We start from the raw sequence: 27707 nt of genomic DNA on the forward strand, positions 1-27707 counted from the left end.
GTTCAATGCAAATATTGAGCGAAAGCATTAGCTGCGGGTGACCAAGCGTACTCATCTTTTTCTTCTTCCTCAGCCCACATATGCAGCCCCGCTTTAACCAGCCCATATGAACGTGCCTTAGTGGCCTATAAGGGTAACGTGAATGCCAGGGTCCTAGCAGGCTGATTCTGACATAACCGTCCCATGTGAAACGAGAGACCCAAGTTGGCAGCTCCTGCCAGCCCGTGTGTCACGTGGGGTGTGACGTCACAGTGTCACGTGGGTAAGACGTAACTGCGGCCGGGTCACGCGAAGGCTTGAAAGTGCGAGAAAATAACTGCACACGCAAATCCAGCCCAACGACGAAAACGATACTAACCGCGGCGCACAGACGGCGATGTTCCAAAAAACTGCTGGAGTGGAAGTTCCCTATGCCATGCCGGCCAATGGGCTGGGGGGAAACCTGCGGCGGCCATCTTGTGGTGGCCAAGAAATGGCCTGCCAAGCGCTTGGACGCGCTGTTCGCGGACGTTGTCAATGTGTTTGAAGTGCCCAAAAGATTTTTAAGTTGTGATGCAATGTGGTGGGCTACCAGCTGAGCAAGTCTTAATCGCAAATCTTAATTAAACGCGGTAAATTAACTGCTAATGAACTTTAGATTTTACACGTCATTGAGTAATATGTCGTTGGATAGCATATGTCAAGTATAAGTGCACTGGCTTGACTTAAATCCTAATTAATTATGCTAATTATATAATTGCACATAAATGTTAAAATACATGCATTGGCTACAAGTCATATATCGTTGAATAGCTTATGCCGAGTACAAGTGCACTAGACTAACTGCAAATCTTAAATAATTACCACTAATTAGTCAATTGTGATTAAACCTGAATTGAATGCTATCCTTTCAAGTCATATATCGTGGTGTAGCTTATATTGAGTACAGCTGTACTAAACTAACATTATTGCAATTAGCAGTAATTAATTAGTGCAATTAGCGTTAAATAGTTAAAACGTGCAGCTAGTCTAGTGCTGTTGGACTTGGCATAAGCTATCCAACGATATACGACTTGTAGCTATAGCATGTATTTTAATATTTATTCACGATTATGCAATTAGCAGTAATTAATTAGCGCAATTAGCGGTAAGTAATCCAAACGTGCAACTAGTCTAGTGTTGTTGGACTTGGCATAAGCTATCCAACAATATACGACTTGTAGCTATAGCATGTATTTTAATATTTATTCACAATTATGCAATTAGCAGTAATTAAATAGCGCAATTAGCGGTAGAAATTAATACGTGCAGCTAGTCTAGTGCTGTTGGACGTGGCATAAGTTATCCAACGATATACGACTTGCAATTATAGCATGTATTAAATATTTAGTCACCATTATGCAATTACCAGTACTCGGATATCATTGATATCTTTAAAAATCTGGATGATTAAAATCAATTCGGAGATATCCAATATGGCTCACGTGATAGCCCAAAGCATTGCATGAGAACTTAAAAATCCTTATGCACTTGAAACACACTGGCAACGCCAGTGAACAGCGCTTCCAAGCGCTGGGCAGGCCACTTCTTGCCCAGCACACGATGGCCGCCGTAGGCTTCACCCCAGCCCATTGACTTCCACTCCAGCAATTTTTTATATCCTCCTTGGTTCCAACCTGGTTTCCGTAGTCATTGCTGCCATAACTAAATTCTTAGAATAAAGAGAGCATTTTATGGCTCGCTGCTGCTCGGGGTGTCTGTAAAATCTACTATAGACAAAGCAAAGACGCGAGATCGGTGAGATTTCCGACCTGGTTATCCTTGTTTTCGATTTACAAAGCAAATTAAGAAATGAAGCTTAAGTTGTCTAATTACACTCTTAAATTGAGCAGCGTATCCATAAATAACACGGAGAGCTCCGATATCGGCGTGAAGGTCACTGTTAGTAAACTAGCCACGTTCTCGGGGTGCGTTCAGAGAATGGCACCACGAGAGAGAAAAAAAAAGAAAAACTACATTGAAAGCTAAACTTTAGTTCTGTTATTACATAGCGAATAGCGCAGCATAACGCGAAAGGCTCGGAAATAGTATTGCGAGCTTATCGTTAGCGGGCTGACGATGATCAAATCTACTAGTAGGAGTACCTGCATGAGTTAATTGTCTAGCCATGTAATGCATACGTTTCATCTTCCCTCCCACCTACACGAATCAAAATTGAGCCTTATAGCGCCCCTAAATTAAGGCTTGATTTGTTGCCGGATTGACACCATAGCAGAAGAACTGACGACACATACACAGGAAATTTGGACAAATTGCGCGAAAGAGCACTTGAATGTACTTTTTTCATGCTTTGTAGCTGCGCCATAAAAAATCAATATTCTAGCAGATGATCCCTCGGCGAGGTTATAGTTTCTGGCTATTTATTTCCTAAAACACATATCATTCCCAATTTTTTCTATGAGCTCACACCATTTCTACCCATGTGTTCATAACGGTATTGTACAATATTGCACAGTTGCCTCGCGGTCATTTTTGAGGACGCAGCACATTGATTTTTTATACAGTTCTAACTGCCCACTGCTAGCGAAGGATAAAGTTTAAAAGAAAGTTTAAATGTTTAAAAGGAAGGAAGAGCATAGCAGGATTTCGCAATGCCATAGTGTCGCCGCACAAATAAAGGCGTCCCAGAAAGCTGCCCTTGGTGTTCTAAAGTGTTCGAACTGTAAACACGTGTTGAATTGTTTCTTTAAAAGTTTCTTTGTGTCCTTTTGTGCATTTTTGTTCAAGGCTGCTTCACGAGACTTAACCAAGATACCGTTAGCTTTGTTTATATGACCGGCGGCGACGCCTCCCCGGAGATAGGATTGTGCAATTGGGAACCCGGAGGAGATGTTTCAAAGGCCGAAGCAAGCAGAGGTCTCCTCCGTTCGGAACGACAAGAAAAACGGGCGAGACGAGTGGAGAGCGTATTTTAACTCTAGCCCCTTCCTGACGAGCAGTTGGATTGTAAACGTAAAGCGACAAATTCCCACTTTCATTCACCAATTAAATACTAAACGAGGAACCGACTAAATCAATTACAACTGACAAAATACAACAGCAGTATAAACGACAGTTGTGAAGACGCACCGACAAGGACACCACGCTGTTGTCAGCTCTTGGCGCCCCTCTACGTGGAGGATGTCTCATAGTTATTACTGTTACGTCAGAAGCTGCAAAAGTAGCCCCAGAAAGTATTAACGCGCAGACATGGCGACAAGAAAGCAGTTAAGATTTATTTCGCTTTGGTTGCGGTGTTACTCATGGCTTACCGAGCTGTATGTCTGAGAGCGGTAAACATTTCCAGGCCGATAATTGGAAAGAAGCAATGAAACGACACTCTACGCATCTCGCAGAGATATGCACTCTTTCGTACAATAGAAATGAAGTGCAACTTTATATGTTGTCCATGTAGGTTGAAATTATAATTCAAAATGCCCGAATGCTTCGGGCGGAGCTTGGTCTCGTTAGAGAGCGTGAAAGTTGTCTGTACAGGTTTACATGGCGGCAAGTGCATGACATCCACGCTGTTCAGAAGTGTGCGGGAAGCTAATATGCTAGGCGAGAGATAATTACGCGTAGGACGAGATGTATCCAGTGACGTGCATCTTTGCGGATGGTACGTGTGTACTTGCCTGCCAGGGTATGCCTCCCATCATGAGGAGCAGCATGGCGTCCCAGTAGATGCCGAATTCCTCCCACTCGACGGTGCCGATGAAGTCGTTGGTGGGGTACGAGACGACGCCCACCGCACCGTGGAACATGGCGAAAGGCAGCGTCAGCCACTGCGGCGGAAAACATAAGCCCTTCAGGCGTGGGAACACGACCCCTGATCAGGTGCTGACGTCGACCGCACCCAGCTGTAATAAATCTGGGAATGTTTTATTTCCACCTAACAGTTTCACTCGGATGCGCCAATTGACAACGACCGGCTGCAGCAACTGTTCGGAATGGCTGCCCGTGACTTCCACGATCAAAAGCGCGTGCAGTTCTGGTTTTCGGGTCTGGGCGTCTGTTAAGGACGGTGTGCCTCTTACCAGTCCAAGGAAGATGGCAATCAGCTGGATGACGTCCGTGTAGGCGACCGAGTAGAGGCCACCGGTGAAGGTGTAGAAGAGGGCGATGCACGCCGATGCGATGACCGACTCTCTCCTCTCGATGTCAATGATCACCTCCACTGTGGCGCCTGCGTGCAAACCAGTTTCTCAGCACGCCATAACGGTGGACATAACTTCTCGCTGAATGAGGTCAAGTGCTGTGTGTGATTGCTTTAATGTGTAATGTAATTGCAAATCACAAGAAATGCGATTTAGAGAACACGTTCATTCTGTATAAAATACAGTTCGTGGCTTTCCTTGACCACGCCTACGACATATAGAGAAAACAGCGTGACCATCTTCTACGCTGACATTTTAGTCGATGATGACATGGGAACACGATATCTGAGGTGCTAACACACTCACATACACACATCAATGTCATAACGGAATAATTGCAAATTACCCTTCATTTGTGGTTTTCTTTTTTTTTTCACTTTCTGCGCATGCTCTTTTGTGCATAGAAATGGATTCTCGAAATCTTGCGCTTGCATGCACAATGCGAGAACCAGCGAAAGTTCTGCGGAGCTACATTACTCTTCTTTTTTTTTTTTTTGCACTGCAAACAGAAGTGACTTTTTAGACTTTTACCTCGCGTTCTCCTATTTAGTATCCTTGAGACAGCCAAATCCATCCAGTTTTAAAGTCAATGCAAGTGATCGTGTTAGGCCACCTGCGCATAATTTGGCCTGCATCGAGAGAGGGCACCGCGTGATAACGGCAAGGAGACCATTGTCACTGGAAACTGAGCTTTCTGGAGAAAATTCCACAAAGGGACAAAACAAGGGTGTTGCTTTCACCGGCCGACTGCCCAGATAAAAGCGCCCACAGCATTGGTACAGATTTCTGAACGCAAATCTTATTGAGGTCACGCTGCGCCACCACTGACTTCATTATTGTGGGCACCTTCTTTCCAAGGGACATCGTCCGTTTTCTAACGTCATTCTAAAATAATAGCACTTGTTGGCACATGACCGCAGAAAACGGGGCGTGAGTTGCCGATTAAGCGCTCGTCCGAAGGCTACGACGCCGAAGTGACCTCGTCTTCGAAAAAAGGACATTTTTTTTTATCTTTTATCCTATTTTAACCTTTGGACATGTTAGACCGCTTGAGGTTTTGGCTATGTATCTGGAAATACGGCCATTGTTATCCCCGGTGAGGGCTCTCTGGTCATTATTTTTCTTTGCAAACGTATATATATTCCCCACTCAACTGAGTAACAACGTAACCAGAATGCGCCATTAATTGATGGGAGGAGTGGGGGTGTGCTACGTGAATCTTATTTTAAGCAGCACTGTATATGTACTAATGCTGAAAGCGTACGATCTTTCTTCGCGTTGAAAGTTTTTTTGTTTTTTTGCCTCACACGAGTTTTTTATTGCCGCAGGGCATAAAAGACTGTGTAAAGAAAACAGGGGTACTTAATGAATTAAAAAGGTTGGCCGTTCTAATAAAGTGCAAGGGGGAATGATGATGAGGCCCCTGCGTGCAAGCAATGAAAGATGACGAATTATTTGACGAGAGACCCTACTGCTGTCAGGTGCCGAATTCTCGTTGGCTTCAGCGCCGGGCAAACGCACAAGTGGGGAATATCTGCCTCACTATCCTGGGAGTTACAGACAGGACATCCTGGACGTGAACATAAGTGAATATAAATTGAGGTCATGTTTGAGTCACAGCGGGTGTGAAGGCAATCCCGACCCGGATACTCCGAAGCGCAATCTCCTATGCGCGGATAAGACCGCTGAGGAGGGTTAGCGCACACGGAGGAACAAGAACACGTGTGCAGTGCAGGAAGAGCTCCTTTCTTGTGAGAAGGAGGGTGATATTATCCACAGTGAGAAACCGTGGCATTGACGAGGGTAAAGTCGCCTGGCGGGTTGCAGAATCTGCAGAGGTTTGTGAACTGAGTAGGTCACGTGAGGCCCACTCGAGAGCGAGTTATCCCGATACTGTTATCCTAGTGAGAGCATAAACTGAACGAACGAAACAGCTCACAAGCCTAGAGGTTTAGGCGGTTTGGCGCGTTCAAACTTCTCCCAGTGCGCGTGTGGCAGCTGCTGGTCTCTGTCGCGCTAGAATCCGCTGCCATGGGACGAGGCGCTTCTGCACGGGTGCTGGGCGGCGGAGTGGAAATGGCGGTTGTGGTCTTTCCATGTACGCAGGTTTCACTGTTCAATGAAACAACTCCCCGCCGGCCCCGCATTTCAATAATGAGTATTTCCCGCCCCCGACGGAGAATCTAGAAAGGCCAGTCATACGGTGCTTGACGGCGAATTTTACAACGGCCACAAAAAATTTATCGAAATATGATCACTTAGTGGTGGCAATACCGTCGGCAACAAATGACGAGACTATCTTCACGGGAGCGTACTCTTTATTGGGCTGACTTGCGCCCGCAAAAGAACTGAACAACTCGGCGGCGGCGACAGCAACAATCGTGCTCAGCGGTCGTCGAACAAGGAATGCGTTTCACTTGTCAGCACTCAGTTTAAACGAAGCGAGGAAAAATCTAGATAAAACCGCAAAAGGTGACTGACATAACCTGGAACATTGTAGAAACACACGCGAGCGGCTGTAATCTTCTAGTCACGTCCCGACGCATCTTGCGTGACAAAGAAATTGATAAACCGTCGTCTCGCGACAACGAGCATGAACACGGAATACAGAATTGATCCGCGTGCTAAAATAAAAATTATATGGCCGCATGCCAGCGGCTGTGGAAAAAGAAACAAAGATTTAAATAGTTCGTGGCAATATCATCTTAAGTCCCACGTCCAGTGAGAGGGACAGAGAGAGTTTGCCGTACGTCGGTATTGTCGTGTTCATTGCACTCCCAAATTTCCGCTTTACTCGTGTTCACAGCTTGCAGCGGTGATGCCGCAGGTCGTTCCCGATCAGCTAGCGATGCCGGCACTACGCTGACTTCAGCCCCTGTGTCCATCAGGAAACGGGTGCCTCTCACGATCGGTCAAGAAGAAAACCGACAGGCGACTGTCTGACGAGGCGGGGGCACTGGTCGCCCTCAGGGCTGGCCAGAAGTCTCGCGACTTCTCGCACGAAGGCACGCAGTTCCGTGTGGCATTGCCAATCGTGCGATAGCGCCAGCACACTCTGCACTGTTCGGGTTGTGGGGCAGTACGCTATCGTGCGCGCTGGTTCTCCCTCGACTGCAGCGCCGTGATGATGTCAACGAGGCAAGAAATCTTGTCTCGCATCTCTTGCAGGAAGTTGGCGGGCAAGGGCGATGCGTCTGCGTGCACCGCCGCGACTGTCGGCGTGGCGATGGGCATGATTTTCTCGGCGAGTTCAGCCATGTTGGTAATGTCTGTCTCGCCGGACGCCATGAGGCCTATACGTGCGTTTGGTGGGAGACTTTGCAGAAATAGCTCCCGAACTATAACGGCTGTCGACACTTGCTGTGCTGCCGGCCAGTTGTTGCATATAGCGTAACAGTTAGCTATGCCTACGGTCATCCAGTTTGGCGTCCCGCAGTAGCTGCTGGAGACGCCCTGCTCTGAAGGCGTAAGACGACGAATCAGCGTCTATTTAAGGATTTCGTAGGCATTCTCCGAAGTGGCGCAAGAAGTAGATTCCTCACCTCGCTGACCATCGCAGGCGGGAGGCTGCTCACCACATAGTGGCGTTTCGTGCTGTCGGCGGTGATGCGGAGTACAGCCAACTGGAACTCGACTTGCACGATCTAAAGTTCTGGGTCGCCGGTCCGAGACGGAGGCAGTTTGACGTTCAGTACGACTACTGTGGAACTGGCGATGTTTTGCTGGTCTATGGCGGTCATGTACGGATCACGAACTGTTGGCTCGAGCGAGGAACACAGACGAGGCGGAAAGTAGTGTCTCTGCCCGAACTAATTTATTTTCTTTTATGAGCCGGCCCCTCCTCGATTAGCTGGTCGACTTCGGTCGGCTACGGTTGGCTACGCTTAGCTGTGGCGTATTTCGGATTCACCACAGTTTCATCTGATCATTTTACGCAATGTTGCAGTGAGTTAAGGTCTGACATTACCGATCATTGCGTAAGCACATCCACCGCACTCCCAAGTTGCATTTAACGAATAACAGAGTGATGTTTAACCTACACCGGCTACACAAGTTTAGCAAACATTAAATGCTGCCAATGGTGTTTTGCTACACGTGTAGCTAGTGTAGGTTACAAAAGTGGCCTTAATTATTGCTGTAACTACGCATCGCAAGCCCACGTTAGAAAATATACGCACCACAACGCATTCACTTGGTTCCCCTCTAACACGTTCGAACCAACTAACCGCCATGACCTGTGCGTTGCGTACCCGCCTGGCACGCACAGGGCCTGGATTTGTAAACCCAGTGCAGACCAATTTATTTTATTACTTTTATTTTTTGACCGTTCCATTCGCCGCCATCTTTGTCGGTACCATCGGGTGTTCACAACAACGCCAGACTGAACGAGAGTCTCCAAGTAATGGCATCGACCGGCAGGGGCCTTTCAGCAAATGGAGCACGAATAGATTTTTCCAGCTTTTTGTAGTCCAGTGTTGAGGGCCGGTCGATGTCATGAGCTGAAAAGCCTCCTTTTCAGTGGTGTTTGAAGCTGCGTTCTTTGCATGTAACTTGACAATAGATTCCACATTTCTGCAAACAACTTGTCAGGTAGAGTATAGTGGCATAGGCGGAAAACTACTTTACCCACTTTTCCTGCCCCGCTATTGAAGATTTCCTTCCAGAGATGCGGTTTTGAACAAGCCACTTGGCTCACCGGCACCTTCTGCTGCTGACGCTCACTCGAGACATGGCGCGATCTGCATGGTGCGCAGACTGTTTGATGGGCAGTCCTAGTGAACAGACTCACCCAAGGCAGCCAAGATGGCGGCCGACCAGAAGACCTCGCCACAGAGCGCTGGAATGAAGAGCAGTCCACCCATGCGCGCCCCGAAGTGCTGCTGGAAAGGATCCAGCATCGTCTTGTAGCCAGCGTTGCGCATCTTCACTGCGAACAGGTTGCCGCCTGCATGACCCCGCATACAGGACGTCATTCTCTACAGGAAGGTTGTTTAGGTTGTCTTACCTCCTCGGTGCGCATTGTGTTCTATTTGTGAGATTAGGTCACAGAGGGCCACTATAGCAGTAGTATCATAGTATGTGGTTATTTTAATATATATATCCAAAGGAAGGAAAAGATATTTGTCAGCTCCAGTATCTGCTATCTGACACCTGAAGCACCTGAACTGCAGGTGCGCGGAAATAAAGGGTAGTGGGGAAGCGATAGAGGAAATCACAGGGGAGCGACAGGGAGAAAGGACAGGGTTCGAGGGTCATTATATGCTAAATCTTATTTGCTCGTTTGGCTTACCACCAGGTCACCTTGTCGCTCTGGATACCGCTAAGGGGGAAAATTTTCTTTTCCCTCACACCCCTTGCGCACTCCCTTAGTTCTGTACCAGCAAGCTCATTATCCAATCTGCGCACACTACAAGGCAATTCCTTCTTTCAAAGCGCTTTCCGCAGTCACCCCATCCCAGCAAATTCACTGATCACACCTGGCCTGCAGCTTCTACGTATATCATGTCTGCCAGTCTTGGTTACCCGAAATTTTCAGTCCGCATTACATATTCCCCGCATACACCTATTTCCACCCCGCCGGGGTGGCGCAGTGGTTACGGCGCTCGACTACTGTTCCCAAGGACGCGGGATCGAATCCCGGCCTCGGCGGCAGCTTTTCGATGGAGGCGAAAAGCAAGGCGCCCGTGTGCTGTGCGATGTCAGTGCACGTTAAAGAACCCCAGGTGGTCGAAATTTCCGGAGTCCTCCACTACGGCGTCTCTCATAGCCTGAGTTGCTTTGGGACGTTAAACCCCACTAAACTAAACTAAACTAAACTAAACTAAACTAAACTAAACTAAACTAAACACCCATTCCCTCCTCCTGATTTCACCCAGGATAATAGAATGAGTTTCCAGTCTGCTCTCTTCCTGTCTCTAACATATCCCGCTAGGGAACCTGCGCTGAAGTTGCCGTCACACCGCTCGCTTTGCACTGCGGCTACAGCGTCCGGAAAGATAGAAAACGGCGAAATAACTATAGAATTGAATCAGAGCCATCCTGCAGGTGTCTATTAATGCTAGGCTACTATAAAATGTTGTTTGTGTCCGCCGTGGCCACGTGCAAAAAATAATAAAGCGATGGCACAGCTGGGTTCACGCTTCCGGACGACTATTGAGAGACCCTTTTGTTTCTAGTTTTAATGTGCATTAGACGATGCCCCTTTCATCGTTGTACTACACATGTTTTTGTGTGTTCACTGCTGTCATTTGCGCAAATCTGAACAGGGAGTGCGGTCTAAAGTGGGCTCATTTTGAACTGCGTGTACGCTCGAGATGCGTGTTTGACGATCAAAGTGTTGAGCATGGCATGTGCGCCTGCTCAGCTGCTTTGATATGGACGTAGAGAAATCGCAGTGGACATAAGGAGACCGAAAGCTGGCGTACGTGGCATCTGAATATGAACGTGCGGCCGTCCAGATGGCAAGTCGGAGCAATTAATGTACTCATATTCGAATGTGCAGTATTTTAGCGGAAATGCTAAGAGGCCGGAAATGCGCCGATTGGCATTAAACGATGATTTTTCTTAGAATACACTCTTACGAGTCACTTTGAGACACAATTTGAAGAATCACAGTGAGCGAGTCACACCCGGAAACAACTCCTCCTCGCTAGGAATAGCAGCTCTTTATATATATATATATATATATATATATATATATATATATATATATATATATACTACGGCGGAACGTTTGCATTTACGGTGGAACTTTTGGAGACCGTTCTCCGCCTCAGTGGTACCAGTCACCGTAAAACTACAGCCTATCACCCCCAAACCAATGGGTTGACGGAACGCCTCAATAAAACCATCGCAGACATGCTTTGCATGTACGTTGACTTGAACCACAAGAATTGGGACGAAATCCGTCCCTACGTCACGTTCGCCTACAATACGGCACGCCAAGACACCACTCGCATGACACCATTCAGCCTCCTTCACGGGCGACCAGTAACAACTATGCTGGATGCAATGTTGCTCCCGAATGCCGACACCGACGATCTCGATCAGGACACCGAGGAAATCGCTCAGCGTGCAGAGGAAGCTCGCCAACTAGCACGTGTGCGGATCAAGAATCAGCAAGAGCATGATGCACGACGCTACAATCATAGACGCCGACATGTCATGTACGAACCTGGTGACAAAGTGTGGGTCTGGACGCCTATTCGCCGCCGTGGACTCTCCGAAAAACTATTGCGGCGATATTTCGGGCCATATGTTGTTCAGGGACGTTTAACCGACGTCACTTATCAGGTGGTGCCAGACGGGGTGTCGACCTCAAAGCCGACGTCGTCCACGTTGTACGCATGAAGCCGTACAACTCGGACTGACCTTCACCTCCTACTCCCTTTTATGCTCATCGGGACGATGCTTCCTGAAGAGGGGGGCAAATGCCGCACAGAAGACGATGCCAAAGATGATGATTGGCCCCACAAGCGCGAGCCTGGAAGAGAAGGAAGTTGGAGCGCATGACTCGTCCAGGTTGGTTATTAAACCCGTCCTATCTTTGGGTCCTCCTTGGCTTTCTATCGAGACGTGACAATATATATATATATATATATATATATGTGTGTGTGTGTGTGTGTGTGTGTGTGTGTGTGTGTGTGTGTGTGTGTGTGTGTGTGTGTGTGTGTGTGTGTGTGTGTGTGTGTGTGTGTGTGTGTGTGTGTGTGTGTGTGTGTGTGTGTGTGTGTGTGTGTGTGTGTGTGTGTGTGTGTGTGTGTGTGTGTGTGTGTGTGTGTGTGTGTGTGTGTGTGTGTGTGTGTGTGTGTGTGTGTGTGTGTGTGTGTGTGTGTGTGTGTGTGTGTGTGTGTGTGTGTGTGTGTGTGTGTGTGTGTGTGTGTGTGTGTGTGTGTGTGTGTGTGTGTGTGTGTGTGTGTGTGTGTGTGTGTGTGTGTGAAGGAAAGAAACCAACAGTCGGTGAGGCCAAGGAAAGCATTGGGGATTGTACTTTGTCTTAATTTTTAATTTTTTCTTCGATAATCACATAAATTAGTAATGCAATCTGTTTAGGGGAAATATGATTAAACAAAAAGTAGAAGAAAAGCCAACGTACCGATGGTGGGAACCGAACTCACGACCCTCTCCCAACTGAGCTACATCGGCCGCTGTGCCCCCTGCTACTTTCTTGGGTATTAATGTTGTCTGTGTACGAACCTTGAGAGTGTTGACCAGCGCCACCCTCAACCAAAGTGGCGGACGTGGAACGTCCTGTGTTACCGCCAGCGTCACGTAGAACGTGATCAAGAGCGAGGGCGAAAACTGTGCTAGAACCCTCTTACGCTACCAATGGCTCTCAAGGTTCGTATACAGACAACATTAATACCCAAGAAAGTAGCAGGGGGCACAGCGGCCGACCTAGCTCAGTTGGAAGAGCACCGGACGCGATATTCGGAGGTCGTGGGTTCGGTTCCCACCATCGGCACGTTGTTTTTTCTTCTAATTTGCGTTTAATTATCTTTCCCCTGAACCGACTACATTACTAATTTATGTGATTATCGAAGTAAAAATTAAAAAAAAATGCTTTCCTTGGCCTCACCGGCTGTTGGCTTCTTTCCTGCATGTATTATAACGAGCACCCTCATTTGCCCTTCATTTATCTGCTTGTAGCTTACGGGGGCTCGGTTCTGGCAGTCTTGAAGCCATAGGTAGCGTAAGAGGGCTCTAGCACAGCTTTCGCCCTCGCTCTTGATCACGTTCTACGTGACGCTGGCGGTAACACAGGACGTTCCACGTCCGCCGCTATGGTTGAGGGTGGCGCTGGTGAACACTCTCAAGGTTCGTATACGGACAACATTAATACCCAAGACAGTAGCAGGGGGCACAGCGGCCGATTTAGCTCAGTTGGGAGAGCAGTTCAGTTCAGTCGTTCAGTCGTGTCCGACTCTTCGTGACCCTATGGACCATGTCACACTACGCTTTCCGGTCTCTCACTATCTTCCTAACATCACATAACTTCATCTGCAGTGCCTCGAGGATGCCATCTAACCATCGCGTTCGCTGCCTACCCCTTCTCCGGCGACCCTCAACCTTTCCCAACATCAAATCTTTCTCCAGCGACTCCTCTCTTCTCATCAGATGACCAAAGTAACTGAGCTTTAACTTTAGATTTGACCCTCCAATGAGCAGTTATGGTTTATGGTCGACAGCATCGACTGATTTGATCTTCTAGCAGTCCAAGGAACTCTCAAGAGTCTTCGCCAACACCACAATTCAAACGCGTCAATTCTTCGGCGGTCAGCCTTTTTCACAGTCCAACTCTCGCATCCATACATCACAACTGGAAAGACAATAGCACGAGTTATACGGATCTTGGTGGCAGACTAATGTCTCTGCTCTTTACTAGGCGGTCAAGGCTAACCATTGCTCTCTTTCCCAGAAGCAGGCGTCTCCTAATTTCATGGCTTCAGTCTCCTTCCGAGGTAATATTGGAGCCCAAGAACAGAAAATCTGTCACAGCTTCCACTTCTTGTCCATTGATGCTCCAGGACTTGATAGGGCAAGACGCCATGATCTTTGTCTTTTTAATGTTGAGTTTAAGCCCGACCTTCTCACTCTCTTCTTGTACGCGCATCAGAAGTCTCTTGAGTTCCACTTCACTTTCTGCCATTAAAGTGGTAGCATCCGCATATCTAAGGTTGTTGATACGTTTTCCAGCAACCTTCACTCCAGCTGAAGACTCGTCCAGACCGGCCTTCCTCATGATGCACTCTGCATATAGGTTAAATAGGCAGGGCGACAGTATGCAGCCTTGCCTCGCTTCTTTCTCGATCGGAAACCAATCAGTAAGACCATGCCCAGTTCTGACTGTGGCCTCTTGCCCTTCATACAGGTTCCTGGGGAGACAGATGAGGTGAATTGGAACTCCCATCTCTTGGAGAGCCTACCACAATCTGCTGTGATCTACGCAGTCAAACGCTTTCGCACAGTCAATAAAGCAGAAGCAAATGGGTTTCTGGAACTCTCTTGCTTTTTCGATGATCCAGCGAAGGTTGGCAATTTGGTCTCTAGTTCCTCTGCCCTTGCGAAATCCAGCTTGCACGTCCGGAAGCTCCCGATCCACATACTGCTGCAGCCTACCTTGGAGGATTTCCAACATCAACTTGCTAGCATGCGAAATAAGCGCGATCTTGCTGTAGTTGGAACAATCTTTGGCACTGCCTTTCTTTGGAATGGGGATGTAAACTGACCTTCTCTAATCCTGTGACCACTGCAGGGTTGTCCAAATCTTCTGACATAATCTATGCAGAATGTTAACTGCGTCATGGTTGAGGTTTTGAAGCAACTCAGCTGGAATGCCATCAATTCCACTAGCTTTGTTATTAGCAAGGCTGGCTAAGGCCCATTTAACTTCACTCTTCAGGATGCCCGGCGCGAGATCAGTGATCACAACCGTCTTATGTTGGGTTTGCACATTCGGGTCCTTCTTGTACAGTTCTTCTGTGTGTCCCTGCCACCTCTTTATCTCTGAGGCTTCAGTGAGGCCCTTGCCTCGTTTGTCCTTTATCACGCCTAGCTTAGCACAGAAGCTTCCTTTGATATCTTTGATTGTCTTATACAGAGCTCTTGTGTTCCTTAATTGGCTGTTGTTCTCAACTGCTTGGCACTGTATGTACAGGAAGGCATTTTTATCTCTCCTTGCTATTATCTGAAAATCCGCAATGAAAACCTTGTATCTTTCTCTTTCCCCCATAATTTTTGCCATCCTCCTTTCCTCAGCTATTTGCAAAGCCTCTTCAGATAACCAGTTTGCTTTCTTGCATTTCTTTTGCTTTGCAACAACCTTAGTAGCAACTTCTTGTATTATATCACGAACATCAGTCCACATCTCTTCGGGCTCTTTGTCTTCTAGATCTAATTCTTGAAATCGATTCCTCACTTCCATAGCATATTCTAATGGAATTTGATCCAGATCATACCTGAAAGGCCTTCTATTTTTCGGCGTTTTCCTCAATCGAAGCTTAATTTTGGCAACAAGAACCTGATGATCGGTGCCACAATCGGCCACAGGCCTGGTTTTTACTGCTTGTATAGCGCTTCTCCATCTCTGCCGGCAAAGAATATAATCGATGTGATTCCTGTACAGACCGTCCGGTGAAGTCCATGTGTACAGGCGCCTGTTGTGCTGTTGAAAATGAGTATTCGTTACGGTCAGGTTGTTTTCTTGACAAAACTCTACTAGCCTCTGCCCAGCTTCATTTGGCTCGCCAAGACTGAACTTGCCTATATATCCGGATATTTATTCACTCCCGACCTTAGCATTCCAGTCTCCTATGAGAAAAATGACGTCTAATGATGAGGTGCGGTCTAAAAGGCATTGTATAGGTCCGCATAAAATCTTTCAACGTCAGCTTCTTCAGCAGCAGTGGTCGGTGCATAGACTTGGATAACTGTTAAGTTTAAAGGGTGACCTTGGATCCGAAGTGAAATCATTCAGTCGTTTTTGGGGTTGTACCATAGCACTGCTTTGCCCATTCTTCTGTTTACTATGAGAGCGACCCCATTCCTTCTCTTGGATTCGTGCCCACAATAAAATACATAATGGTCGCCGGAATTAAATTCTCCCATTCTGGTCCACTTGAGCTCGCTGATACCCAAGATATCAGTGTTCAATCTGTCCATTTCTCGCTTGACGACATCCAGTTTACCTTGCGTCATAGATCTTACATTCCATGTTGCTATGTGATATATCTCCTTGCAACATCGGACTTTCCGGTCGCTTCCCGACACATCCACAACTGAGCGTCCTTTCGGCTTTAACCCAGCCGCTTCATTCGTCCTGGAGCTACTAGAAATCGCCCTTTGTTCATCCCCAGTAGCATGTGGGACGCCATTAAGCTGGGGGGCCCATCTTCCGGCGCCATATCATTAATGCTGTTGTGACTGGCCATAGGGTTTTCTTGGCAGGAAATACTGGAGTGGGTTGCCATTACCTTCTCCAGTGAATCACATTTTGGCAGAACTCTCTGCCGTGACCTGTCTATCTTGGGTGGCCCTACACAGCAGAGCTCACGACTTCATCGAGTTTCGCAAGCCCCTCCGCCACGACAAGGCAGTGACCCATGAAGGGGAGTTGGGAGAGCACCGGACGCGATATTCGGAGGTCGTGGGTTCGGTCCCCACCATCGGCACGTTGTTTTTTCTTCTACTTTGCGTTTAATTATCTTTCCCGTGAACAGACTACATTACTAATTTATGTGATTATCGAAGTAAAAATTAAAAAAAAAAAGACAAAGTACAATCTTCAGTGCTTTCCTTGACCTCACTGACTGTCGGCTTCTTTCCTTCATGTATTATAACGAGCACCCTCATTCCCCCTCCCCCCTCCTACACCCCCCTCCTATATATATATATATATATATATATATATATATATATATATCTTTCGTGTCACAAGCACTAAAGCGTTTTTTGTTCGTACAATAGTTCAGTGCCGGTGCCTAGCGGTTTACGTACAGAAAAAAAAGTTTCATCGATTACATTGATTTTCTTCTTTTCTATTCAAGGCAGACGAGCCTGTTTGTTGTAAATATAGTGCTGTAGGATTTGCTTTACAAGGAATAGTGGGAGGAGGAGAAACCATTTATTTACAGTGAAATGATTTGGGAAAGGGAGGTGCGTATGGTTGTGGAGCTGGGTGGCAGACCCCATTCCGGAACGCCTTTGGCTGCCGCCGCTGCCCGTTCTCTCTGCACAAGGGCACGCTGGGCCTGCAGCTCCGAGCTGGACAGGGCCGCCTCCCAGCCCTCCCTAGTTGGCTGTTTTAAAACTTTTATATTTATATCTTAATGAAAGGCCCACATATGTGGTATAGGTCAGCGTACTGCCTGCAGAATTCGCTGTTTTATGGAACGCATCCCATAATGGAGGCATCGCCTCGAGCCATTCACTGTTTCCCTCTAGTATTCGAAGGTATTTCTCAGGCTATGTAGATCACAAGATTTGGTTCAAGGTTTGCGTCCCAAAGTGACTCACGCTACGAGAGACGCCGTAGTGGAGGACTCTGGATGACATCGACCACCAGGGATTCCTTAACGTGCACTGGCATCGGAAACAACACGAGGGCCTTGCTTTCAACCTCCATCAGAAATGAGTATGAGACTACAAAGGGTGATAACTTTATCACCCTCACCCCCTAATATTTGGATCGCCGATTATCTGTGCCCGCGTCATTTCTCAACAGAATTAGTGCGGCTACGTGCTTGCAGTGCAACCAGAGCGAGCCTTTCAAATGCTTGTTCACTGCAGATATCTATTTATGTATGGTTTCAAAGGACACTCAATAAAACAGGACACTCAATAAAATAGGTATAAAGGTCTTTATGCCCAGTCGTAAACTTGCAAGCGACGAAATGCAATGGCAAAGATTTGTTTTTTAGACGTGTGTTCTATTGCTCTACCCTCCCAAACAATGTATTAGACATATGAGGTACTACTCGAGTGGATATTTTTTTTCCAATTATAATCATTTGTGTCAGTATATCTCTTCTAAAGCGCAGCACATAAGTACAGCACACGTTGACTTTGTTTTGACGCGTGTAATCTGTGGAAATCCATCTAAATGTTGACATAGCAGAAAGCTCGCTTTATATGGATATGATACTTCGCCTCCAGTGGCGGAGTTTTATCGCCAGTGAGGCTTCTTCCTTCTACTACACGTAATTTGTTGTGCAGGGACAACGCACTTCGCCAACATTTAGCCCGAAAAATATTTGAGCACGACGAGCTGTTTCAGTTTCGCCATTTCTTCATTAGCGGCGTTACGGCTCCGGTAGTTCGAAGCGATGCTTCGTTTGAAGGATTCTGGTCTTACTATAGGGTTGCTTGTTTTAAAATTAGGTGGCACTTAGTGTCAGATAATCCAGAACCGATCCCTTAAGTAGCAAAGGTTTGCTATACCCTTTCTAACCCACTGATGCTCTGTCATTTATCCCAATCCAGTGTTTTAGGGCTAGCCACCAATTCAATACTCTAGATAAGTACAGGTAAGGCCCAATTGTTATATACCTAACGCTTCTTTTGATGAGTTGTTTACAACGTGAAAGTGGACATAGAATACCAAGCACGCATTCATTATTCTGCTGGCTTTTCTTTTCACGTGCTCCAGATTTATGGACTGTGACATTTCGCCACCATCATGTGGGATCGGCGGAGCGGCTGCACCGTACGTGCCTTGCGTGCCAGGCTGAGGATATGATGACCAGGTCGGGGCTGCCGAAGCCTCCCCTATCCCTATAGGCGATTTCCCCACAGGCCTTTTGACCTTGTCCGAAAGCCCACCCAACAGGCAGTAGGAAAGGATCTGCTTCAAGTTGAAGTTCGTCCGCGCCGCCGACAGGGGTATTATGCGGAGACATTAGGCCAGCACAGAGTGCTGGAGAGACCTTGTAATAGTGGCCCGAGCTGTGAGCAAGCACAAAAGCTTCTCATAATATCGCGCTCTGGATTTGACCTTCTCTTGAGCCAAGGACCAGTTTCTACTTGAGACACCATCTGAACTTAAATAGAAACTAAGGAGGCGGTCTTAAGCCTTCATGGGTAGACCGTAAGCAGGCTGTGGGCTGGATGGTCTCGACCAAAATACAAGGTGGCCATTTTCGACTTATTAGCCTCAGCCCCACTAGCCCTGCAATACACCTCCATGAAGAGGCTAATATCTCATCCGAGACGACAAGGGTCCGGTCATCTACATAACCAAAGATGGGAGCTGGGGATACCTGGAGGCAAAAGAAATCGAGCAATCCTGCTATCCCGAGAGGGCCATTGTAGCAGAGGTTCGAACGAAAGCACAAAGAGGACAGGAGATAAGGCCATCCTTGCCGAACTCCACAGCCCACCTCGAAAGTCTCTGATCACGATGGACACTGGGACTGCGGAGACTGGCCTGGAACATGGAACTCTGACCATGCAGTGGAATTAAGAGCCTACACCAGCTTCATCCAGAATTTGGAATACGTAGAAATGGCTAAAATGGAAACGAAACTCGTAATTGGGTCTATCAATTCAAAGAGGGAAGTCTCCATGCGTACAAAGCGGCGTTAAAGAAGGTGCCACTGCACCATGCAATGTTTCCTTTCCCACTACTCAGCGCGCGCCATAAACCGAAGACTACCACAAAGGCGTTAGAGTAACTTCTGGAGTCGGATAGTGACTCATCGGCCAGCAGAGAAAGACTGAGAGAGCAGGATTACGTCAGAGGCAATAGCGATCTCTCGGCGCTCCTCGCGTGCCCGCTTCGCTCCCGCTGCCTTGAAATAGTCACACATATCATACTTAGCTGTCCCATCCAGCGCCGTGCAATTCCGAATTGAAATTCAGAGAATTGCGAATGATGCTGGATACTTTATTAACGATTTCCCGGTCCTCTAGGAGTCGCGTGTTCAGGTGTCAACTGATCTTCATGCGAGGGACCAGAGTTTTATCAGAGAAGTGGAGGTCGACACACTTGTGATCACTCAACTCGAAGGGGAAAGACGACACATGGACTGCATACAGGCAGCCAGCGTCGGAGAGATATATACAAGCAGCCTAGCCTGCTCTGGAGGCTACTCCCAGTCCAAGTCATTCCTGAGAGTCCAGAGCGAAGCACCTCTCAGGCGTCGACCAATTCTAGCTCCTCCACTAACTCCATAAGTGCCTGCGCCCTCTGCCTGTCACGCCCCTTGGGCAGATGCCCCTACAACAGAGGCGGTCCACCCTGTTGAAGGCACTGTTCGTGTGTATTCCACGGCGATGCTAACCCTTTCATAAGTGGTGGGCCAACACTTTGTCTGAATAAACACTGCTAGTATGAACTTCAATAACCGATGCTTTTTGTCTACTCGGCCATGCTTTTCGGCACGTTTTCTTAGGGCCTAGATTTAAACTTTTCGCATATCGTTTGACTGTATCGCTTTCATCAAAAAAAAAAAAGAAATGAAAACTGTGCTTATACTTCCCGAACAACGATCTTTATCTGCCGACTTCATGTCCGCAGAATAACTAGGTGGTTGGTAGAGGTCACTGTTTCCGTAATTGTCGGCGATGCTCAAAGACGACGTACAGATAACCCATAACCACGCGTATGTCGAGTGTAGAAGAAAGTGCCCCGGGGAATATTAGTTCAGTAACATCTAGTCGTGTACGGACATGTAAACCATATCCCGCGCCCGTAGAGAAGGAAAAACATACAAAACTTCGCGAAGAAATCACTTTGCGCCAATTAGGTTGCTTTATGCAATATATTCTTGCATCGTCGATTAACATTATGCTTACCACGCCACGGTTTCACAACGGCACATTTTTTGTTTACTTTTTTGTTTGTTTTTGTAGGATTGGGGCTTGTTTGAGGCACTGGTACTAGATCTAGAAGCACGGCAGGAGCAGTCCGCGTACAAGCAGGTCCAGCGCACACACCGATAGCGAGGTCACATGAAAGAGCTCACGGAAGCTTCTTAACCTTCTCCCATACATCTTCATATTTACAGTTTTGCTTTTGAATAGGATCAATTCACTGACAGTCAGTTTGAGCCGCTCATTTTTCAAAGCTGCGAACGAAAAAAGTTGAAATTAGATACTTTCTATTGCCTTCGTTCATCGAAAACAGCCGGAGCCATGGAAGCCGCCTCCCAAACCTGAGGTTGGGGCGCCTCGCAGCTACCGCAGCTGGGATCGGAACCGGGTCACTCGGCTTTGTAGTCAAGTGCCCAGAACACTGTGCTATTACTGGAGAGGTCCTTTAACCTTGCGTTAGCCAACCACGAGACATTTTACGGCTCTTGAGAGGGAACGTGCATGCAGTGTTCGCGAGACGTTTTCTTGACGTCCTCTCTGCGGCTCGCAGTTATCACACAGCAGGTGAATGAGATGACGCAAAGTAAAGCGATGGTCTCACCGCTTCAAAGCCCGAATAGCAAAAGCGATGAAAACCTGCCCAACATAGCAGTAAGTGAAATAAGCATGGGTTGTGTGTGTGTGTGTGTGTGTGTGTGTGTGTGTGTGTGTGTGTGTGTGTGTGTGTGTGTGTGTGTGTGTGTGTGTGTGTGTGTGTGTGTGTGTGTGTGTGTGTGTGTGTGTGTGTGTGTGTGTGTGTGTGTGTGTGTGTGTGTGTGTGTGTGTGTGTGTGTGTGTGTGTGTGTGTGTGTGTGTGTGTGTGTGTGTGTGTGTGTGTGTGTGTGTGTGTGTGTGTGTGTGTGTGTGTGTGTGTGTGTGTGTGTGTGTGTGTGTGTGTGAAAGAGAGAGAGCGATGTGAGTGGGTAAGAGGGTAAGTGGCGGATGGCTGAAAGCAGGATTTGAGCAGAGGGATGCCGATTCCACAGGGACAATCGTAGTTTATTATTTATACACCTGTTATTATTGGCGAGCTACATTCGTTTTTTCCAAGGAAGCGCATGATTGTAAAAGCTTATTATGCTAATTATATGAAATTGACTATCCTTTCGTCTGCCATAATTTATCTATTCTGTCGTTAGAACCATCGGTGAAGCTATACCGAAGGAAGAGTGCCCACAGCACAAAACAATTTATTATTACTAGCAGCCCTCGGTGGAACGGTCGTTCTATTATGCGTACTCACAGAAGGCCACACTTGCCAACATTTTATTTCTGTTATCAATTTCTGTGGAAGGCTTACGAGAATATAATTCTCTGTAATCTTATAATTTACCAGCTGACATTGGTCCCTATACACCGCATACCGACGGGCAAGTGAAGAAACACATGCGTGTAACTTTCTTTTCATTGCAGTCCACGGTGTGAATTGATATCACCCGCGCCAAGGTTACAGGGGGGACTTACCGATGGCAAGGCTGATGGCGTATCCGAAGGGCGCCTGTGCCCAGGCCAGACCTCTCAAGTAGACCACCTCCGCGGTGCCATTGATGTAGCCACCGCCAACCCAGGTGGCTGCCATAGCAAAGAAATGCCGGGTGTATTATACGCACAAATTACCCGTATGAAATGGTTGCAGGAACTTTTAGCAAACGCAAATGTCATTGAGTCCGCGCCAAAGACAACCAACATGACAGCACTAGTGAACGGCACTGGTGCACGCTTCATTCAGTTCTGTTCAGTCGTTCAGTCGTGTCCGACTCTTCGTGACCCTATGGACCATATCACGCCACGCTTTCCGATCTCTCGCTATCTTCCTAACATTACATAACTTCATCTGCAGCGCCTCGAGGATGCCATCTAACCATCGCGTTCGCTGCCTACCACTTTTCCGGTGACCCTCAACCTTTCCCAACATCAAATCTTTCTCCAGCGACTCCTCTCTTCTCATCAGATGACCAAAGAAGCTGAGCTTTAACTTTAGAATTTGACCCTCCAATAAGCAGTCACGGTTTATGGTCGACAATATCGACTGATTTGATCTTCTGGCCGTCCAAGGAATTTTCAAGAGTCTCCGCCAGCACCACAATTCAAACGCGTCAATTCTTTGGCAGTCAGCCTTCTTCACAGTCCAACTCTCGCATCCATACATCACAACTGGAAAGACCAAAGCACGAGTTACACGGATCTTGGGTGGCAGTGTAATGTTTCTGCTCTATACTAGGCGGTCAAGGCTAGCCATGGCTCTCTTTCCCAGAAGCAGGCGTCTCCTAATTTCATGGCTGCAGTCTCCTTCCGGGGTAATCTTGTAGCCCAAGAAGAGAAAATCTGTCACAGCTTCCACTTCTTGTCCCTTGATGCTCCAGGACTTGATAGGGCAAGACGCCATGATCTTCGTTTTTTTAATGTTAAACTTCTCACTCTCTTCTTGTACACGCATCAGAAATCTCTTGAGTTCCACTTCACTTTCTGCCATTAAAGTGGTATCGTCCGCATATCTGAGGTTGTTGATACGTTTTCCAGCAATCTTCACTCCAGCTGAAGACTCGTCCAAACCGGCCTTCCTCATGATGTACTCAGCATATCGGTTAAATAGGCGGGGTGACCGTATGCAGCCTTGTCTCACTCCTTTCTAAATCGGAAACCAATCAGTAAGACCATGCCCTGTTCTGACTGTGGCCTCTTGCCCTTCATACAGGTTCCTGAGGAGACAGATGAGGTGAATTGGAACTCCCATCTCTTGGAGAACTTGTCACAATCTGCTGTGATCTACGCAGTCAAATGTTTTTGCACAATCAATAAAGCAGAAGTGGATGGGTTTCTGGAACTCTATTGCTTTTTCCATGACCCAGCGAAGGTTGCCAATCTGGTCTCTAGTTCCTCTGCCCTTCCGAAACTCAGCTTGCACGTCCGGAAGCTCCCAGTCATATACTGCTACAGCCTAGCTTTCAACATCACCTTGCTAGCATGCGAAATACGCGCGATTATGCGGTAGTTGGAACAATCTTTGGCACCGTCTTCCTTTGGGATGGGGATGTAAATTTACCTCCTCCAATCCTGTGGCCACTGCAGGGTTGTCCGAATTTGCTGACATAATGTATACATAACATTAACAGCGTCGCCATGGTTGAGGTTTTGAAGCAACTCGGCTGGAATGCCATCAATTCCTCTAGCTTTGCTCTTAGCAACGCTGGCTCAGGCCCATTCAACTTCACTCTTCAGGATGCCCGGCTCGAGATCAGTAATCACAAACATCTTAGGTTGGGTTTGCACATCCAGGTCCTTCTTGTACAGTTCTTCTGTGTATTCCTGCCACCTCTTTATCTCTGAGGCTTCAGTGTGGTCCCTGCCTCGTTTGTCCTTTATCACGCACATCTTAGCACAGCAGCTTCCTTTGATATCTTTGATTGTCTTATACAGAGCTCTTGTGTTCCTCAATTGGCTGTTGTCATGAACTGTTTGGCACTGTATGCTCAGGAAGGCATTCTTGTCTCTTCTTGCTATTGTCTGAAAATCCGTATTAAGAACCTTGTATCTTTCTCTTTCCCCCATAACTTTTGCCGCGCTCCTTTCCTCAGCTATTTGCAAAGCCTCTTCAGATAACCATTTTGCTTTCTTGCATTTCTTTCGTTTTGGAACTACCTTAGTAGCAACTTCTTGTATTATATCACGAACACCAGTCCACATCTTTTCAGGCTCTCTGATTTCTAGATTTAATTCTTGAAATCGATTCCTCACTTCCACAGCATATTCTGATGGAATTTGATCCAAATCATACCTGAAAGGCCTTCTAGTTTTCTGCGTTTTCCTTAATCGAAGCTTAAATTTGGCAACAAGAATATGATGATCGGTGCCACAATCTGCCCCAGACCTTGATTTACTGCTTGTGTAGCGCTTCTTCATCTCTGCCTGCAAAGAATATGATCAATCTGATTGCTGTACAGACCTTCCGGTGAAGTCCATGTGCACAGGCGCCTCTTGTGCTGTCGAAAATGAGTATTCGATCGCTATGGTCAGGTTGTTTTCTTGACAAAACTCTAATAGCCTCTGCCCAGCTTCATTTGGCTCACCAAGATCGAGCTTGCCTGTAAATCCGGATATTTCTTCACTCCCCACCTTAGCATTGCCGTAGTCTCCTATGAGAAAAAAGACGTCTGATGATAGAGTGCGGTCTAAAAGGCATTACAGGTCAGCATAAAATCTCTCAGGGTCAGCTTCTTCAACAGTAGTGGTTGGTGCATTAGACTTGGATAATTGTTATGTTGAAAGGGTGACCTTGGATCCGAAGTGAAATCATTCGGTCGTTTTTGGAGCTGTACCCTAGCACTGCTTTGCCCATTCTTCTGTTTACTATGAGAGCGACCCCATTCCTTTTACTGGATTCGTGCCCACAATAAAAGACATAATGGTCGCCGGAATAAAATTCTCCCATTCCGGTCCACTTGAGGTCGCTGATACCCAAGATATCAATGTTCAATCTGTTCATTTCTCGCTTGACGACATCCAGTTTACCTCGCGTCATAGATCTTACATTCCATATTGCTATGTGATACATCTCCTTGCAACATCGGACCTTTCGGTCGCTTCCCGACACATCCACAACTGAGCGTCCTTTTCGCTTTAGCCCAGCCTCTTCATTCATCCTGGAGCTACTAAGAATCGCCCTTTGTTCATTCCCAGTAACATGTGGGACGCCTTCCAACCTGGGGGGCTCATCTTCCGGCGCCATATCATTAATGCTATTGTGACTGGCCATAGGGTTTTCTTGGCAGGAAATACTGGAGTGGGTTGTCATTACCTTCTCCAGTGAACCACATCTTGTCAGAACTCTCTGCCGTGACCTGTCTATCTTGGTTGGCCCTACACAGCAGAGCTCACGACTTCATCGAGTTTCGCAAGCCCCTCCGCCACGACAAGGGAGGGATCCATGAAGGGGGGTGCACGCTTACGTACACTAAAGACAGCGTCGCGCAAATGGCAACGCCTGTGCCGAGGGTGGTCAGTAAATGTTAACGTGACAGCGTCAAAGTTCAGCGAAAAACCAGAGAGCGTTGTAGGTTTTGGCGTTGTGAACTAAAAACCATGAGCATGCCTTATGGCAGGTGGTGGTTTGAAGGGGACTTAGCCGGGCACAGATGGTCAGCAGGGCTTGAATGAGTCAGCATCTCCGGTGTCTGTACGGTAAAGGAAGTTTTTTTTTTTCTCCTCATTGTAAGCGAACATTTCTTTATACATGAGAAGCCGCCTTCTAGGATTCTTGGACCTAAGTTTGACTCATGCAATTCATTGCTGCTATAGTCGTATAAACAATTTCAGGAGGATGCGGCCCCTATTCTTCAAAGGATTCCCTCCAGACAATAACGTATTCTGATTTTCTTGACGTCGGGGATAGCCTACTTGTACCTGCTACCGCTGTTAGCAGGTTCCCTTTAACGAGCCGTCTCCCTAGGACGTTTTATAGGTGATGCATCTTGAACCGATGAAAGAAATGTGTGCAATTCACATGAACTCAACTCAGTAGGGGTCGAACTGATTATTTGAACGAAATAAGCAGTTCTACCTTACGCCTCTTCTACTCCCTTCCAGAAAACTTTCACCTTGTCCCTCGAAAAAATAAATAGACTAATATTCTATCGAAATCTGTCGCATATGAAGCGCTGAGATCAAAGGTTGCACGTCACTCCAAAATTGTAGCATTCCGAAACAGCTGTTGATCTAGGTTCTCGTTATGGTATAGTGTCACGTACTCTGTGACCAGAGGCCAGACACGAAAGCACAAAACTTTAATCCATGGGTGGGCGGGGGAGGGGAGGATCCCAAAGGAAACGTTAGAACAGACACACACGCGCAAACTCGAGCAACTCTTCGTCGTCCGTTCTCGTTTAGTCATGCGCCACCTAGTAATGCTAGGTGGAAATAGTAAATATACCTTCCACATAAACACAACAAGCATGGGCAACTATTCCCAGAATCACCGTGGACCTCCGAGGCGACTGTGCTATTATGACTGCCTCCTCTCTCTCTTCCACTCACCCCTCCCCCAAATGCTGATTAACCAGCCAATTTCACTCCGCAGTGTGTTCTGCCGGTTTAAAGTATGGCTGTTTTGTCCTTGACTAGCTCCATACTCACCTCAACGCCGCCGCGCTGTAATGTCAGTCAAAAGGCACACTGATTCCTCCCCCCCCCCCCCCCCCACACACACGCTTTATTACCCCATTTGCAGAGGCGTATCCGTGTATGTTTACTTCGAACAATAAACTCGGTTACCTATTTAAATTGCTGAGCTTAGCAGACACTTGACTGCAATTAGAGTCTGAATGAACCCAGAATATTTAAGCTGCGGTCGTGGAGGTTTTGGTTTTAACAAGCGTTTGCACTGATCTTTGTGAACACGCATCATATGAGGAACAAGACCGGAAAGCTGGTTAGTGTTGCGCTATGATTCAGATTAGCCGTTCGTGGTTCAGTACCTGCACGATTCCACGGGCACAGCGATCGGCATAGTCTCCAACAATTCGTCTCCAAACACACGTATTATCTAAAACTTTATGAAGTGAGCAAATCGTGCGCTATCATTTTTATGCGCGCATACGGCGCAACAGAACCCTCCATACAATAGAGCGCAATGTTCCTCTTTTGAGATATTTACATGCAAGGAGGTTGCTAATGCCAACTACTCTGGAAATTGTAGTCCGTGATGTAGTGCGCAGCGAAATTTCTGCTCAAGGCGCGTACCGGTCATGGTGAAGACGCCAACGAAGAGGCCAATGTTCCTGCCGGCGAGCAGGATGTTGGAGTGCTGGCCAATGGTAACGCTGTGCGAGTTCTGCTTATCGCCGCCCTTGCGTCCGGCCCAAATACCGACGATTAGGATGACCAGATAGAAGAACCCGATGGCCACCAGGCCGGGGACGTTGACCGCCATGGTCTCCTGCAGCGAGAGCACCGGAGAACACGGCCGCAGAGGAACCGGCGCAACAGAATGGCGTCCAAGGTCAGATCTTCTTCTTCCTTCCACTTGTCGAAAAAGGCCCATGCAGAGCATACGATGGATTTCCTGCAGTATACAGAACGGTGAAGCTCAATAAAGAGCAGATATCTGTACGAGGCTGTTTAACTGTAAAGCTCGTTCTGATTCCCAAATCTTTACCAGCCTCTAAGCATTCATTCCTGTGTTCGGCC

The 27707-nt window shown here is 47.2% G+C and overlaps 1 protein-coding gene across 1 annotated transcript in view; it reads right to left on the minus strand.

The window, feature by feature from the left end:
- The window catches only part of LOC146193181 (high-affinity choline transporter 1-like), a 49224-nt gene extending 21774 nt beyond the window's left edge, over positions 1-27450 (minus strand). The window contains exons 1-5 of the mRNA XM_084600495.1: positions 27261-27450; positions 21990-22097; positions 8965-9120; positions 4056-4204; positions 3654-3803 (exon numbers count right to left, since the gene is read on the minus strand). Coding sequence (XP_084456621.1) covers positions 3654-3803; positions 4056-4204; positions 8965-9120; positions 21990-22097; positions 27261-27450 — 753 coding nt within the window. The remainder of the gene's footprint in view (positions 1-3653; positions 3804-4055; positions 4205-8964; positions 9121-21989; positions 22098-27260) is intronic.
- Positions 27451-27707: the final 257 nt, after the last annotated feature.

Source organism: Amblyomma maculatum, chromosome 4, assembly GCF_055883805.1.
Source record: "Amblyomma maculatum isolate TAMU_Amacu chromosome 4, ASM5588380v1, whole genome shotgun sequence".
Taxonomy (NCBI): Eukaryota; Metazoa; Arthropoda; class Arachnida; order Ixodida; family Ixodidae; genus Amblyomma; species Amblyomma maculatum.